The 17,418-nt window shown below is 43.5% G+C and overlaps 1 protein-coding gene across 2 annotated transcripts in view; it reads right to left on the reverse strand.

The window, feature by feature from the left end:
* Window positions 1-17,418, reverse strand: part of pard3ba (par-3 family cell polarity regulator beta a) — a 141,709-nt gene that overhangs the window by 45,637 nt on the left and 78,654 nt on the right. For both annotated transcript variants that reach the window (XM_018660981.2, XM_018660980.2), the window contains exons 18-19: window positions 9,588-9,803; window positions 8,641-8,842 (exon numbers count right to left, since the gene is read on the reverse strand). In XM_018660981.2, coding sequence (XP_018516497.1) covers window positions 8,641-8,842; window positions 9,588-9,803 — 418 coding nt within the window. The remainder of the gene's footprint in view (window positions 1-8,640; window positions 8,843-9,587; window positions 9,804-17,418) is intronic.

Genomic DNA, 17,418 nt, shown 5'->3' on the forward strand with positions numbered 1-17,418 from the left:
TCAAAATGAGCAGAAAGACTTTAATTTCTTTTTCTAAATGACTTTAATTTAACACCTGGAGGAGGGAAGATGGAGGCAGACAGACAGGTATGAATACACAGCAGGTAGTTCTCAGGGGAGCAGAGAGCAGATATGGAGGGCTTGTCTTAATCAACACCTGGCCAGTCCCTCGAGTACTGATACTTCAGCCAGACAAAAGATGGAGTGATGGAGGAAAGAGAGGGAGGGGGGGATAGAGGAAGGAAAGGAAGAGGAGAGGCAGGGAGAGAAAATGTGGGGCTGTATGATAGACAACAGGAAAGTTAAGGGAAGAAGGGAGAGATGAAAAAGGGAGGAGGAGAGGTAAAGAGAAAGGGAGGATGATTGAGATCAAGAAAGGGAAGTAATAAATGATGAAGAAAGGGGCGAAAGTGAGAAAAAAGGACCAGAGGGAGCGAGAGAGGGAAGAAAATGACGCAGGGGGGCGAGCAAAGTGAGGGAGAAAAGGGGGGGGCTGCCGGAGTGCTGCGCCGTCCAGGGGCCGCCTGGTGAAATATGGGCTTCCCTTTAATTGTTTGCATTCTGATTTGTGGCATATTTTAGCAATTCCGCACAAAATCCGTCACCCCCGGCAATTTGTCTCGTCTTTCCTCTTCCCCTTCACACTTCTGTCAGGGAAGCCATTAATATTTAATGAGGACTGCTGGGCTTCGCTCCTCATTCTCACACCCTGCCATTGTGGAAGGTGGTGTATGTACAGTATGTTGTCTCTCTGTGCATCGGCAGCAAGTACAGTGCAAAAAACAGCAGCCAGGTGGGAACTGGTGACCTCCACCCTCTATACATTAAGCTTTTAACAGGTGTAGATATTGTCTGCACTGAAAACAATACACCCAGGGAAGACAGTATCAGCACTACAACCCCCACATACACATGTTCTGGTATACAAATGTATGTGAGTGTTTTGATTCCCCCTCAGCGAAGACTTGGAATATTTACTGCTGAGAACGACCTGTGAACTCTGGTGCTTTTATTTTTTTTAAATTCTTAGCATTTTCCCAGCTGTAGGCTGGAGAAAAGGCCAGGTCACTGCGGCTCCAGATGAGAGCCACTGGCAGACTGGGAAAGGTTAGACGCTTGGCTCCTCCAGCTCCTTCCACACATCCTCAGACAAGAAACACTTAACCTTCTCTGTCTGGAGAGCAGAGGTCACGCTCTGTGTGTGTTTTAGAGGGAGATACGTGAGGGGGCACGGAAAAGATGCCAGTGGAGAGAAGGAGTGTGTGTGTGTGTGTGTGTGTTCTTGGATGTGTGTGTCATTAGCAGACCTTAAAATGACAGAGGAAGTCCATCCATCACTCGTGGCATGAAGATGACTGGATGGGACATAACCGCCATTGGAGGTGTAATCGCTTCCTGGCGCCCTAGCGCTTTTGAGCGCATGTGTGTGTATGAGCGCATAAGATCAAATGCTAATTGGTCGTGACTGTTTCCTGTGGCCACATGAATACCTTTAATTGGCCGGTGAGTGATGGGCAGTCGGCTGCCGAAATGCCGCTGAGCTGTCTGGCCTTATACGGATGTGTCTGCACTTCAAACCGTCCGTCCCTCAGGGTCAATCCAAATGTCATAACTCGATAGGAACTGATGGATCGTGAAGCTGATCAACACAAATGGAAGTCTCGGCTCACGGTCCCATTTGATAATTACCTTATGGGCAATAATTCACTGTACAAATGTGGGTATCGTGTTCCACAGTTGGATGAGTCACTGACGTTACCGGCAGAAATAAAAATGAAGAGTTTGATTCCTTAATGAGATCTCTGCCATTTGAAAAATGTGACAGTTACTTTGGTACAATGATTGCTGGCAAAACTCTAGAGAACATTACAGAGTGATTAGCTTTCTGAAGATTGCTCTTTACATAACAGAGGATGTAAATCAGTAAAGAACATTTATCAGAAGTAAAAAAACGGATGTACAGTAGATAATCTGATTCAAGCTAGAGAGCTTAGAATTAAACAGTGCAGACATTGTGGCCCCAAACTTCCTTGGAAACTCTGGAGGGAGGAGGTAAACAAGTTGTTTAGGAGCCTATGAATAAAGTAATTAATTCTTGAACTGCTCTGGTGGAGCTTGTTCGTGGTCAAACAGCAGAGGAGTGAGTCGGCATCCCTGCCTCACCCCTCCCCTCCCCGTCCCTGTAGCTGTAAATAAGACGGCGCTCGGTTGAAGGAGAGGAAGGGAGGCAGGTGTAGCTGGGGCATGAAAGACAAGAAACATAAAAGCCTTTCGTGTGAGAAGAGAGGAGGGAATTTCAAGGGGAAGGCATGAGCAGGAGCGGCAGAAACCAAGCGGGAGAGGGAGGAGGAGGGGCGGGGAAGGAAAAAAGGCGGAGGCTTGTTGCGACTGCCCCTTTATCAGCTGATATATATGCATGAGGATTTCCTCATCATCTCCTCTGTCAATTCCCCATCCCTCTGATATTTGACTGACAGCTCACATCAACGCCAATATACCCGCACATCATTTTCAGGAAAAAGCTGCCCATCGCGCTGAATGGAGGGGTAGAAATGGAGGGAAAAAGTTAATTTGTTTTCCCGGCAGCTGCCGACGGTGATAGCGTCCACGTCTGTTTGCCTCCATGGCAAAGTTGTAAATTAGAATTGTGCCTCAACAGCGAGTACAGGAAGCTGCTTCTGCAGTGCAAAAGCTCATTTTCAACGACAGTGTATAAATACTTGGCAGCTTTTTATATTTAGGGTGGCGGGAGTCTTTACAGGGAGCAAATTGTGCACAAATGTGAATTATGAAAAGAAATAGCTGTCATTTTAAGACTACTCTTCCTCTATGAAGGGTGAGTCCCTGCTTGCTGTTAACAGCATTTCAATGTTACACTGCATTTTTGGGGTTGAGGGGACAAACACATTAGGAATTGTAATGGCAGATAAGCTTGAGAACCATAATGGCCTCAAATAATAGGCACTGACTTTAATAAAATGTGAGAAAGAAACTGATACAACAAACATATACAGACACCTGTGAGCACTGCGCTATTAATCTATATATATTTTCACACATGCAAATACAAATAGGTTCCTATAATTGCAGGTTAAAACCAACAGCGGATAAGAGAGGTGATATGAACCCTCAGCGGGATTTGCATGATTGCCATATACATTTCAATCATTGCAACCTCTGCCTGACAAATACAGCAGATTTTCAATGTAGAAGTGGAAGAATACACTCTGCGGGGCTTCGCACTTCCTGGGAACATGTATTTAAGGCAGCCATGATTAGCAAGCCACAGTGGTGTATTCCATACATGTCAACTGTTGCGAGGGAAAGTGATCTGTGGTTTTGCATACATTATTTATGGAAAGATAAAGACATGAATGGAGATGAGGAGAGAGAGAGAGAGAGAGAAAGAGAATGCTTATCCACAAGAGATAGATGTGTTCTGTGTGCAAAATGTATGGCCTTATGCATATTTTACAAAAGAGAATACTAACGTTAATAAATACTCTCTTGAAGACTCTGTATCAGTGCAGCTAACAGCCCTTAAATGCCAGATGAGATGGTGGAATCAAAGAAATCCACCTGCAGTGCATTAAGCAACGCTGGGATTAGGTAATGCACCTTCAATTTACCCCCATCACAGCTTAGAGTCACTGCTAAGACACCCACACAAACATGTCAGAGGGATTTTGGTATGCCTCCCAACACTGTTGACAACCAGGACCCGTTCAAATACTTTGTCTACATCTGTCCTTCCTTCTCTCCTCCCGTTTCCTTTCTATGTGTTACTGCTGCTCTTATATGTTTAAAGCCACAACCTGTGACACTTTCAATCTCCATAGTGTCAACAAGAGCTTTTATAGTTGCCATACCAAACACCAATTATCAAGTGTTTCCTGGGAATTTCTGTGACGCACAAGAAATAATAGGTTTTACTTTCCTTGTTTGTTTAGAATAAACATAATGAGAAGTGGCTGGTTACTGCGTTTGAAGCATCGACAGCCGTCATGCCAGAACAGGCAAAGAAAAGGGCACAGACAGAAGAAACTTCACAAAGACAAAATCCGAGGAACAACCTGTCTTGCGCTTGTTTAATTGGCAGGAGGTCTCTGGGACCTCACAGAGCTCATATTAGCAGACTTAATTGTAGAAAATCATGAACTTGTGTGAATTCAAGCGGGACCTGAGAGCTCATTTTGTCTAATGTAGCCTGGTTAAATCAACAGTTCACTCAAGGACAAAGAGAGATGAGCTGGGGAAAGAAACACCCAAGCATAGAGGGCTGAGTGAGGAGATGAAAAGACAGAGGGAGGAGGTTAAACAGGACAAAAAGAGAAGGGCACGATAGAGAAAGGAAACGAGAGACATTTCAGAAAAGAGAGAGGAGAGAGGGCTTATTGTGGAACTAAAAAAAAGGAAGGGAGCAAGGTCTCAAGGAAGGGAATGAGGAAGTGGAGTGCATGATAACAGCAGTAATCCATCAGAAATCATCTTGCAGCGGGCCCCTCCACTTTGACAACAAGGCTTTGGTTCTGTAGAGTACAGCCCACCAGTGACTACCTTTCAACCCCGCACATCCTGCTAGCTCTGCGATAGGATAAGAGCGGAACGGACGGCGCTAATTGGCTTGCTTCCCTGTCGGATTTCTCTGGCGCTGCAAACAGAGAAGTGGGGGGAGAGGATATATCATGTTGTATGTGGATTTGTAAACAGTGGATCAAAAAAAACGCTGGCTTTCATGTCCCTTAAATTGGTGAAGAGGCGTTGGTGCGCTGTCACGGTGGTAGTGACGGCTGAACATTGATCCTGTGCTGGCTGAGTGACTGACAGGACGCGAGGGGATGGATGGGACGTGTCGGCCGCCCGGCGGGGGCCAGTGGGGCAGTTGAGCAATGATGCAGCCCAGTGATTGGTGTTACGCGCTCAAGCAGACGGGAGTCACGTGCATGTGTGGGGAGAATAAACAGAATAAATATACACACTGCTTCATCATTCAGCCGCATGTCACTTGGGAGGCTCTTGATGACACAATCAGAGGATGTTAGTCACAAGCTATATCCTTCAAAACCTGACCTCCTGATTAAGTCATGCTGGATCAGACGATAACATGTCTAATCCTCACACAAAAATAAGACAGGGCATGAGCTCAAGCATAAGCTGTACACACTAGAATTAACGCCACCATCAACTTCCCCAGGCTGAGAAACTTGTAAAAATATCATTTTGTGTTCAAGAGTAGAGGAAACTCAAGCCTTCGCTTTAAAGAGGCGAGAGTTTTATCAAAATTAGGAAGTGTAAATGTAAATATCTTTGTTTTTGTTCAAGACATCTGAAACCCCTGACCAGGTTACGCTCTTTGTTCAACACGGATGTTGAGAAAAAACATCAGAGCAGCCCCGAGTTCCAGTGTTAGTCTTTCTGCGGTCTGTCAGCGGCGCGGCCCCCGAGGCTACGTTCCAGGCAAAGACTTCACTGCCGTCTGCTGAATACAGACAAGACAAGCAGTCAACCTCTACCGAGCAAGGTCTGAAGGGCGCCGCCATTTGTCTCGGCTTATTTGGCAATCAGGGAGACAAGATGCGAAACAGGGGTTTCGAGAGCGTGGTGATGACAAAGAGGAGAAGCTACATCTGAGGCCAGCTCCAGGGAAACAGGGACCTGTACAGAGTGAGGGACTGAAATTTGTATCTCAAATCTTATGATGCAGAACCTTTTCAGCCAATCAGTAACACTATATATATATATATATATAATTTTATAGTACTCTTATTTCCACACGCCACTACAACCCTCCAGGTAAACAAAGGACAGGACAAACAACCTCACCATAAGGTCCATTTTGTAGCTGTTCGGGAGCTTTCAGTTGTAACACATGATCTTCATCAGCAGATAAAGTTTTGCCAGTGCAATCACAATTGAATTATGACCAGAACTGGCCCCACGATTAAGGCCAATTAGAGCAATTTTGAGAAGAAGAAGAAGAGCTGGATAAATATAGCAGCCTGGGTGTCAATCAGACTGAACAGTATGTCATAAAATACACACTGCTTTCATTTTACTTTCATTAGGTCTACAGGTCCAATAATGTAAATAAGTGAAACTTTCTTTGAAATCAGTACAGCTGTACTGAGATGGAACCTCTTCATATAAAGAGAATCACATGTGGATTTAGCAAGAAACAAATATTTCCATAACAAATATGTGATTTCCAAAGGTCACCTTATACCCAGCTGTTTGCACCGAACTGCCGTCCAAAAACAACTTGTTCTTCAAATACTGGCGCAGATAAACTAAATATTTATGGCCGCTGAAAGGACAGGGCCGACTTCCAACATTTGTTGTGCTAGCTGCTGTTGCGCACACTTTCATTGCCGAGGTAAATTGAGGTCATATGTTTATAATTTGCCCTTTTCCTAATGCTGCCATTGGAGTAAAATAACATTTGAGAGCTGCAATTAGATTGAACCGCGCAATACTCCAGCTAATTAAGTCATATTTCAAGTTCAATAACGATCAAGTCGGCCAGATAAAGGCCAGGGAGAGAGAGGCTAGTGTGGTGCAACAATATGGAGGCTTTTATTTTTTTCTTTACAATGCTCAGTTCTATTGTTGAGTTAGTGAAGCACTCAGCGTCTTTGCCTGGATGAACAGTGGGCTGGTTTTGAGTGTTTCCGACTATTGTGGTTGAATCAAAGGGCTGAGTCTGCCAATAAAAAGAATGAGAGAAAGAGAAGAAAAGGTGGGCAACAATATGCACAGGTGTGTGTCAAGGAGCTAAGAGAAGCATGAGATAGAGTGGGTGGGGGGCACCTTTATTGTATCTTGTAAACCTGTTGATTTTTATTTAATTTGGTTATATGGATATGAGAAATACTTGCATTATGAGAAATTGTATAATATTCATTCATTATTCACTGCCTCAGCTCAGCCCAGCTGCCGCAGACTAAACTCCTACATGTGAAGTCTCATATTTTATCTGTAAGACTCACATTTACTGGCATCTAACACGATGATGATTTTGTAGTGGAAAAGATTTCAGATTGTCTAATGGACAAAATAAAAAGAGTACATCCTAATCATAAAAGCCTAAGGCACTGTGGAGCATCCCCCCTGTGCAGCTGCTGAACTGTTACCCTGTGTTGATGTGAAGCACACACACAAAAAGTTTGATGACTTGACGTTTACGGGGCAGCCCTAATGACGAAAACAGTTTCGCTCCATTTCTTTGATCATTGTCAAAGTGAGGAACCCTTTCACAATAAGAGTCAGCATGAGCAGGAGAGGGAGACTCAAAGAAAAGGAGATGGAAAGAGTGTAAAAAAACACAAATCCTAACACCAACATATACAGTAAACAGAGAAATGAGGGGGAAAAAAGGGAAATGGGACTGTATGTTTGTGGAGTATAGATGCAGATTTCCTTCCAAACTCCATATAAACACAATCTGTCACACAGCTAGCAGTGTCAGCTTCTACATATTTGCCTGTTTCTGCTGCAGAGAAACAGGCAAAGCTTGAGGTGTGTAATAAATGGAACTATGTAAGACAGCAGAGGACAAAGGTGAGAACATTTTAGCAGGGAAATTAAACGCCAGGTAGACTGGATTTTCAGTGGGTTTACACTCAACTGCAACCTCTCTGACATTCATTCTTGTGTGTAACTCTGCCTCTCTCTTTGTGTCCTTCATCTTGCCCTTCCCATCCCTGCCCTACTCTCCGCTACCGGCCTCAACCGTGTGAACATCTCTTCCATTACTGCCCTTGACACTGTGGCCGATTGGATTCTTATCTGCCATCTGTAGGCCCGACGCTCGAGCCTGCGCTATCTCTCGCCACAGCCTAATTGAATCTCAAGTGTTGGAAGTGCGGTGATACACTGACCACACCGTGTCACTGCCAATAGATAAGGATTGCCATTGGAGGATTGGACCGCCACAATCACGATGGGGACACGTTGATAAAGGGGTGACAAGCGGTTTGGGTTGGTACTGTGTCGGTGGGACTTTGCTTGGATTGAGAGATAATGGATACCCTCCATTACCAGGAAGGTTGTGTTCATATCCAATAATCCAATATCCCTTAATCCTGCTGTGCTCAGTGGGTAATTTGTTGAAACTAAACCAGGGGAAAGTAGGGCAGGGTGTTGCTGTTGTCCATCGATTTCTACATAAATCCTAAATTGTACACTATTGTTTACAGAAGGGATGCAGCTGTTCCTTTCCCAGCTACAAAAATGCTTACAAACACCTGACCCAGCCTGAACCTGAAACATGAGCCACACCAAGATAGAAACAGAAATATAAAGTACCAATTTTTCCTGGGAAAGTCAGTGCAGTTTGGCCAGAAAAGCAAAAGTAATTACCATCTTGTTGATGCTTTCGAATGAGACCTTGGGGTTTTGGAGTAGTGATGAAATACAAGCCTCATTACCTGCTCTGTTTTAGCTCACATTTTTCTTGTTAAGCAGGTGACCTTTTCAATTTAGAGAGTCAAGGTACTGGCATGGCAGCCTCTGGAGCTACTTTGCTTAATTTATCATTGACTAACCAATCGCAAGGAGTCACCTCAGTGCCTTAAAGTTTCAGATAAAAATGTAATATTACTGACTCAAGATTGGAGCATTGAATGATATTTAATGTCCTACCTTAAGAGGCCGAATCCTTTTTTTTTGGTCTTCTTGTCCAGATCCTCCACAGAATCATCTGATTTCTTCTTCCCTTTGACTTTCTTCTCTTTCTTTGCTTTGGTTTTCTTCTTCTTCTTCCCGTCCTCTGCGTCCAGGCCCTGGCGAGAGGAACTGCTGGCGGGCGTGTCGTGACCGGAGCTCTGCTCTGACAGGTCGTCGTCTGAGGAGGGTAAATGGTTCGTGTGGTTAGACACGGACTGGTGAGGGCAGAGGTGGCAGTAGATGCAGAGACATTACACACTCAGAAATGAGGCTGCATGCATTGCATTTAGCATCTACACAACAGTCTTGTCCACATTCTTATGCTAAATTTTCACCAAAATGCAAACACCAACCCAAAACAAAACATAACTGGGTCAGATAGTTTCTGCAAATGATTCGCATTTTTTGTTTAATGTTTGATTTCAAGTATCAGAACACAGATTTGGCTGAGTTGCTAAAGACTAAAATTAAATGCTAATTTTAATACAACAGTAGACGGGTAATTTTTTGCACTTCAAACATGGTTAGTCAACATTCAGCAGTAACTCAGAATAATTTTAGCTAAAATGGAGGATTGTTATTTCCTAAGTAATCACACACAGACACTCAACATCCCACATGTCTGTGAGTTCACAAGGTAGAGCATTAAAAATATGCTGCTGTAAGATATAAAGTTGCTCTTCCTAAAATTGCTGAGTGGATAAAATCATGTAGCATTTCATTAAGGTACTTAGGCTAAGCACTGTCCCTTGGCAGGCCCCTGGCTCTTTTTTAGTGCCAGTGTGTTATAAAGCCTAAGGGATGTGCATTGGCAGTGTGGTGTCTAATTTAAAATGGATACAATGTCTAGGGAAGAATGCTATATAATAGCAACAGCCTGAACTTAGTATTTCTATTTTTAAAATGCTGATGAAAAGTCTTACCATCTTCAGAAGGTCCATCGTAGGACTTGTCAATGGCGTTTCGGAAGCTCTGGTTGCATCCCCGCCCCCGGACCATGTGCGGCCGAGGGCGATGAAAGGGCACCTGGGCTTGGATGTGACTCTGCTTGGCCTCCGACACAGCCGTCTGGAGGCTCTCCAGGGAGCTGGACTTCCAGAGGCCCAGGGTCGGGCCCAGCGCGCCACTGGCTGAAGGCTCTGAGAGACAAAAGGGGGAGACGAGAGACAGGGTGGGAGGAGGGCCCGTTAGCGAGGAGGTGGACGGATGTTAAACAGAGGATGACAGGGAGTAGGCGAGGGTAGGGAAAATAAAGAAGCCTGGCTGATGGAGGAGGCGGGAAATGATTTTATGCACTGATAAAATGTGAGTGACTCTTAGTATTGAGTATTGACTCTTAGTATTAAGCTTTTAGCAAAATTTAGCCCAATGCTTGTTTAAAAAATGTTCATCTACTACAGTAATATTTCCTTGTTTAAAGGACATCTGTTTTAAACTTCTTAAAATCTTAATGCTGCTTGAAATTGAATTTAGGGTAAGTTTATGTAAGAATTGCAGGAGAGGGAGCTGGGACAACAAAGTTCCGATGAGTTATGTGACGGTGCGCTGGAATCTGAACTCCACACTTTATCCACTTGTGCCAGACTCATCTTTATTCATTGTAACATTGTCAATCACTTCTACGGGCAGCATCAGGTGTGATCAGTCTCTCTGACAGATGTTTCACACGTGTTTTAATCACGATCATGCCTTGGAAACTATTACTTATTGTAATATTTGGAGCCACTCAATCATTGTGACTGATCAGTCCTCTGCTCAGATTGAAGGTGGGAGCAGCTGTGCTGGATTCATGAGGACACTGAACTGAACTTCATGAACCAATAAGAACAATAAAGCCATCATATCCATAATACACACAACATAACTAACTAGAGGGTCACATCTTGATTGAACAGTGTGTACGCACCCACACTATCCTCAGACGAGGTGGAAGTGGAAACACAGTTACCTAGAGAAAGAACTGGAGATTCAGACTGGCAGTATTTCTTATCTTTCTTCTGCTATTGGGTGCATAATTAATTTTTAATGTTGCACACAAATCTATTAGTTGACTTATAAGTACATATAATACTATAACAGAAGTGTTTCTCTTGGTTCTATAAATCTGTTACAGGAAGATTGTTTGTTTGGTATTTAATTATACAGTCAGCTGAATTTAATGCAATTCCTTTATCTTGTTACTGTTTTTATACCTAAAAAGAGGTAAGAAACAGCAGCCCTGACTACTGTTAACTCTCAAACTATAAATGAACACTGTGTTTATTAAAACAGGATTAAAGATGAAGGAAAACAACTATAGGAATAGGATACATCTTAAGGAGCGTGGTCTGTGTCACCAGAATTGATTTGAACAATTCAATGGTTTCTTAGAACCAGTTCATATATTTTTCAGTTGATGAAAAATATACATACATTTATAATTATATTCTAATCTCTTCATATCTTTTGAAGGCTTGGATGTAGATTCAGTCAGCTTTTCAAACTTTGAAAGATCACCTTCTTTTAACCTGAGCAATAAGCATCAGCTCACTCACTTTCTCCCTAATGGATATAGCTTTTTTGGAATGAAGCTTAAAAAGGTTAAAACCCAGAAATATAAAGCTATGAAGATGAAATGTAGAGAGAGAGGTAGAGGAGAGAGGGTGAAAAACAGGCTTGACAGGAATGGGGAGAGAGAGTCAGAGACCTATAGGAGAGACATAAAGGAGGGGGGGAAAGGGAACGAATGAGGTGGAGTGGTACAGGGACAGGTGAGGAGCGGCACTGTGGGAACTGACAGGCTCATGCATAAGCAAAAGGAGGGGGGGATAAATGAACTGCCATCATACTGTACTCAGGTATGGCCTCCAACTCGAGAGAGGAAGAAAGGGGAGACGGAGGTAACTGGAAGGTGATGAAGGCCACAGCTGATTCAGCAGGGGGAACGGAGAGCGGAGGAGGAGGAGGAGGAGGAGGCGGCACCGGGGGGAAAGTGAGGAAGGCTGGGAGGATTTGAGGAAATACAGAGCTGGAAGAAAAATTGAAAAAGTGAGACAAAGGGGGGGAAAGAGTAGATGTCATGCAGACCTGGCTGCTGCAGGAGACATTGAAAGACAGGTGACCAAGCCAGAAAAGCAACTAGCCCTCACACCATCCCCTCCCAGCTGTGTATCACAATGAAACAGTGACAAGTACTCAAAGAAGTTACAGACAGGTTGCAAGCTGCTGTTTTTTTTCCTTCTGCAAACTTTCCTGTAGGGATGACTTTTCTCGCATCGTGGCACTCACTGCTTAAGACGTATTTTTTGTCATTTCAGAGGCTTCAAAGAGCCAAAGTAGAGCAGGGAAAAGGGGAAGTGAAACTGAAGCGGCGATAGAGTCGAAGGAGGTGGTGGTGGTAGTGGGGGGAAGTAAGCGGAGCGTTGCTGCCTTTTAAGTCCTAAATTGACTTTCTGAGAGGAAGTGGGATTTATGGGGAATAAGGGGTTATAAATAGAGAGGGGGGAGCGCTCAGGAATAAAACGCTCAATTTGAGAGGCAGGATTTGTGTCACAAATGTAATTACGGCTGTCCAGCTCGCAGCCTGATAGAATTAAGCTCCTTGCCAGCGCACTGCTGCACTATACACAGAGAAACTGTGTGTGTGTCTGAGTGCGTGGGCACGTGTGTGTTTACTACAAAATGTGAGAATTTTGTTCCAAGTTAAAAAAAATAAAAAATTAAAGTCATGATACTGCCTGTTTGAGATAGCAGCGTGTGTCCTTGACCGCCTGAGATGAAATAGGAGAAGGAATATCAGCACAATTCACTTTTGCAAGAGTGTGTGTATTTGTGTGTGTGTGTGTGTGTGGAGGCTGTGAGTGCACTCATTCCATGCATGTCAGGCGGTTGAGGCTGGAGGTAAATGAATAATGAGGGTTTAATAGGATGGATGAGCGGGGGAGAGGTGGCTATCATCGCCAGCTCGATCCAATGGAGGGTGAAATCAGCGTTTATCACATATCGCTGCCCGCTGTGCCAGCAGATGCTCTCACGGATCCGTTCGCATCATGTCTGCCTGATTGCCACTGGTTCAAGCTGGTGCACATATTTGACAAACAGCCGACCAGCCAAACAGCCCAGGACGACGGGCGATGCCCTTCACAGCTGTAACACTCCTCCACCTGAGATCAAACACTAATGTCACGTTTTCACTTTCTGTTTTCCTACTTTTTTATCACATTCTATTAGTGAGTAGTAAAGTGGGCAGAGTTATACTAAGTGGGTTTTCATCCATCAAAATCTGCAGAAGCAGATCCACAAATGTTATGCGAATATCAGAAGTCGGTTCATGAAGATACAGCTACAACTCTTTTCCACCAAATTAGTTCTGGTTCTTGAAACCGTTTCATTCAGGATTCTTGGATCATTGTGTGCCTTCCCCATCTCAAATTTTTCTTGATTGATGAACCTTTCTGTGAAACTTTTTTTGAGTTGTATGTGTAAATTGAAAATACACACACAAAAAAAGGTGGTGTAAACCCATCTCATGTTAGGTGAAGCCTTCAAAGGCTTGGATGAACATGAACACCCAGTGATCACCAGTACGAAGGATGAGTAACTGTGTTCTTTGATAACAAGTCAAAGGTACAAGCTTGTGTTCATAAAAACTTTACGATAAGTAGAACTCAGAGGCAGTTCAGTACGAAACATCCAATTACTGATCTTAAACGTCTGCTGAATTAAGATAAAGATTACTCTTTGTAGAAATCTGTAGAGAACTGGGAAGTTGTTGAGCATAACGTTCAACTTTTCCCTTCATTTTAGTGAAGCAGAATAAAACAACAGTGAGGACAGTGAAGCAGTATGTAGGAAAAAAATATGACGGTAATTTACAATGGAGAAAAAATACGTAGTATGAAATATGGTGCTAGCATCCCATACTAAACACACGAACATCCACCCAGGAGCCCACAGCTGCCTGAATACTGCAGTCACTTGTACCACAACGTGCACATGCCACTATCCACCAGCACGCCTGCCTAACCCACACACACCTAAACGTGACATGTATATTGTGACTTCTGTAAAGGTTGCCTGCTGTCTTGTCTGTATTGAGCAGACAGCGGCTGAAGCCTTTTGCCTGGAACGTAGCCTCGGGGTCCCGCTGCGCTGACAGGCCCTGCAAGGACTAACACCGCTCCATGGCTCTGCTTTGTACCTTAAAAAAGTGTCAGCCTTAAAAGTGAGGGTGACACACCTGCAACCTGTCACTGAGCCATACTGATACCAACTCCTTCACTAGTTTCAAGCTACACATTCAAGTCACAGGGGTCAACACATCATCAATAATGATATTTTGTGTAAATAATTATTGAATATTTCCAACAATAATTGCAGTCTAGCTCTGAAAAGTGTTTTCCTAAAGCTGGCACAAAATATCAGTTCTGTATAAAAGTTGCCTGCGCACAAATCTCTAATTATTTCATCCAATGAACACAAGAATAAATGAACTCAAAAATGCCCAAATTACAGGCTTTGCTATACAGACTCTGTTTGGAGTCCAAATTTAATACACCACTCTGCTAATCCCTGCCACCCTGTCTTAACCATTACAATATCCAATCTGAGGGTAGATAACACCAAACTATTAAACTGGATATTGTCTTATTTATATTAAAGCTGACATTGTTTCAGTAATGACACACACACACACACAGAGTCAAATAAATCCTGGGCACTACTAGACCCTCCCACAGTGTCTCAGCAGGGTCTTAACACTTACCTATCAACTGGACAACAATGTGCTCCACAGCAAGCAGCTTTGAAGCAGACTGGCTGAAAGGTTGCCACGGTTACAAGAAAGTGCCCCCTCCATCAAAACTGCTGGGGGTGGCGGTGGTGGTACGGAGAGGGATGGTAGGGGTGTGTGTGTGTGTGTGTGTGTGTGTGAGAGAGAGAGAGAGAGAGAGAGAGAGAGAGAGAGAGAGAGAGAGAGAGAGAGAGAGAGAGAGAGAGAGAGAGAGAGAGAGAGAGAGGGGTGATGGTGAGTTGCCAAGGAGACACTTTAGCCAACAGTGAAAAGGGGCTTGTTGCTCCTGGCCATACTTCTTTAAATTAGGTACAGAGAGCACAGACCACAAAGATGCACACACGCACACACAGACACAGTAATCACTACAGATCTGCTTATAGAAACACACATGTAAGACACAGAACCACATACACAAACACTTTTCCATCAAGGATCCAATCTCAGGACTGGCCAATAAACCCCAGAGCTGTCGTTCTGGAGACCAGTAAAACAGGCCCTGACCTACACTTTACAATAAAAAAAAACACATGACACACACAGATACACATACTGACTACACACCTGTAAAAGAAAGCCTGATCTCAGTGTTAATATTGCTCAATAAAGGTTATTGAATTTAACCCACCAGAGGCATTAAATACACCGTTACAAGGAATAGAATGGCCCCTTCCTGTGTTACACTGTTTCAATAAAAGTTATTTAATTCAAAGAGAGCCTTAAATAATCCTGAATTACAACAGATATTAACAATCCTATCTCAATAAATGTTTACAACAGGATTTAAGTTCTTTAGCCTGCACAAAGCAATGGACAGAACACCCAGTGGTTTCTCATGACACTACTCTTCATGGCTACACCTTAGATTAAATGTACTGAATATAGGCCTTTAAACCTTCAACCCTATGATGACAATGGTATGAAGCCTATGTCAGCTCTAAAGAATAAGGCTTACATTATTCTCTTTTTCTTAAACTGAAAACAATCCCTATGAAAAGACCTAAACCAAGAGTGTGTAAGTGTCTTTAAAACTTTCCTACTTCCCTACTCTGTCTGTGGCTCTCGTCTCCAAGACCCTATAGCTGCAAGTAAATGGTGTACACATGGCACTGACTTAAAAGAAACTACAGTGCCCAAGTTTATGGTAATAAAGGAAAATTATCCTAACCCCAGCATGGTTCTTTGGCGTGTTTTTAAGAGTTTCTGAACAATTAAAAGCTGTTACCAGGCTTCGGCTATACAGGCAATCGGGCTTACGATCAGTAAGAAAAAAGCTAAATATCACCAGCCTTATCCTTTAAAAAGTAAATGTTTTGGCACAGCAACTATTTTCCAATTATATGACAAACCTGACTTCAAACTGAATCACTTCAGACAACTGTATACCCACTTAAAGCAAATCCAATTCATGTTATGGCCAATCAAAACTCCACTCCAATTAAATACATGTCCAATCATTATGCATCCCCCCATCACTGTCTGAATGCACTCAGCTATATCAGAGGCAGAGGATGAAGCTGGACGGAGGCGCTGCCCTGGCAGTAATTGTGTTTGTGCTGTTTAGATGTATGAGGGAATGGGGACATATGGGCTGTATGTATTTAGCCTCCAACTAGATGAATGGTTTTAATAACTGGAGGGGACTTAAAAGGCCATTTCATAATTACTGCTTACCTCTACTGGATTACAGCAGCGCGGCAGGGGTGGCAGAGTACGGATGAGGGTTGGAGCAAGCGGTGTAGAGTGGGACATGTGCCATTTGTAAACGCCTAGCGGATAAAAGTGCTTGTGCAATGAGGGAGAACTGTAGAGTGCATTAATTCAGACACAAACACATACACGTATCTGCATGGTGCTATACTTGTGGAGGCCTCCATTGACTACTAAACCATCTGTTTAACTTTAATGTAGGAATCTGTATACATGATATTTATATTTTTTACTATGCCACTGCCATGACCAATAATAGCTTCCAGTGCTTCAAAACCTGTATGATGTGCAGCGGGTGCAGAGCTTATTGCAGGTGTTGGCAAAGCAAAAAATTCAGCATGGCAGTCTTATCGTTGGGGTTTCATGAGGCCTCCTGAATTAGAGGCTTTTACAGGTAGAAAATTTTCGACCTGGCCCGAAACTGACCCGTGGGGAAAAAAAAGAAGATAATTAGACAGGATCCAAAAATGTGGTCGACCCCAACAGACCCCGACAGAGAGAGAGAGAGAGCGCCGACGCTGGCAGCAGCATGCGGTTCCACCAATTTAAAAGCAGCAGCAGTTACAAAGAGCAGCAACACGTCATTTTTTTCCGAATTTAAAAGTTCACGCTCTTCATCTCGCCTCAAAAAACACATTTTTCGGCGCATTCTTGTGACCTAAGACTCGGTGGTTGACCATGTAATTGAGACATCTCCTGTACGAGTCTGGTGGTAAATCTTTTTTGCATGTAGTCTCCCTTCTTTCATCACATTTCCTGCCACAAGATATGCTCAGAGAATAACTTTCTCCTCCCTCCATTATCCCAGCTGATAGTGACTCCACTTGGATCCACACGAGTCCACATGGGCATTAATTACATGTGGCAATATAACGCTAACACATATAAAGCAAAGTTTTCACTCATCTTTTCCTCCACATGAGCAGGACTGGCCCTTATAAGAACAGAAAGACAAGATAAACATACACACAGATGTCCCTTGTAGACACAGAATAATCATTCAATTCAAATGAGAGCAATATGGTGACTTTCAACTTAAGTCAACAACAATATGCCGGATGCAAAGGACTGAGGGAAGGAGGGAAAAAGAAAGTGGGATAAGGAGCCAATGACAGCGAGAGGCAGAGTTACACAGCACCCAAACAAAGAGTGTGAAAACAAAGCCGGGGCTTCAGCGCTGGCAGGACGCCGACTGGTTTTAAAGTCTCATTGTGCTGAGAAGAAACAACGGGGACTAATGGGCGCGCAGAGCGACGGCACCATCAGCTGTGCTG

The sequence above is a fragment of the Lates calcarifer genome, linkage group LG7_2 (genome assembly GCF_001640805.2).
Source record: "Lates calcarifer isolate ASB-BC8 linkage group LG7_2, TLL_Latcal_v3, whole genome shotgun sequence".
NCBI lineage: Eukaryota > Metazoa > Chordata > Actinopteri > Centropomidae > Lates > Lates calcarifer.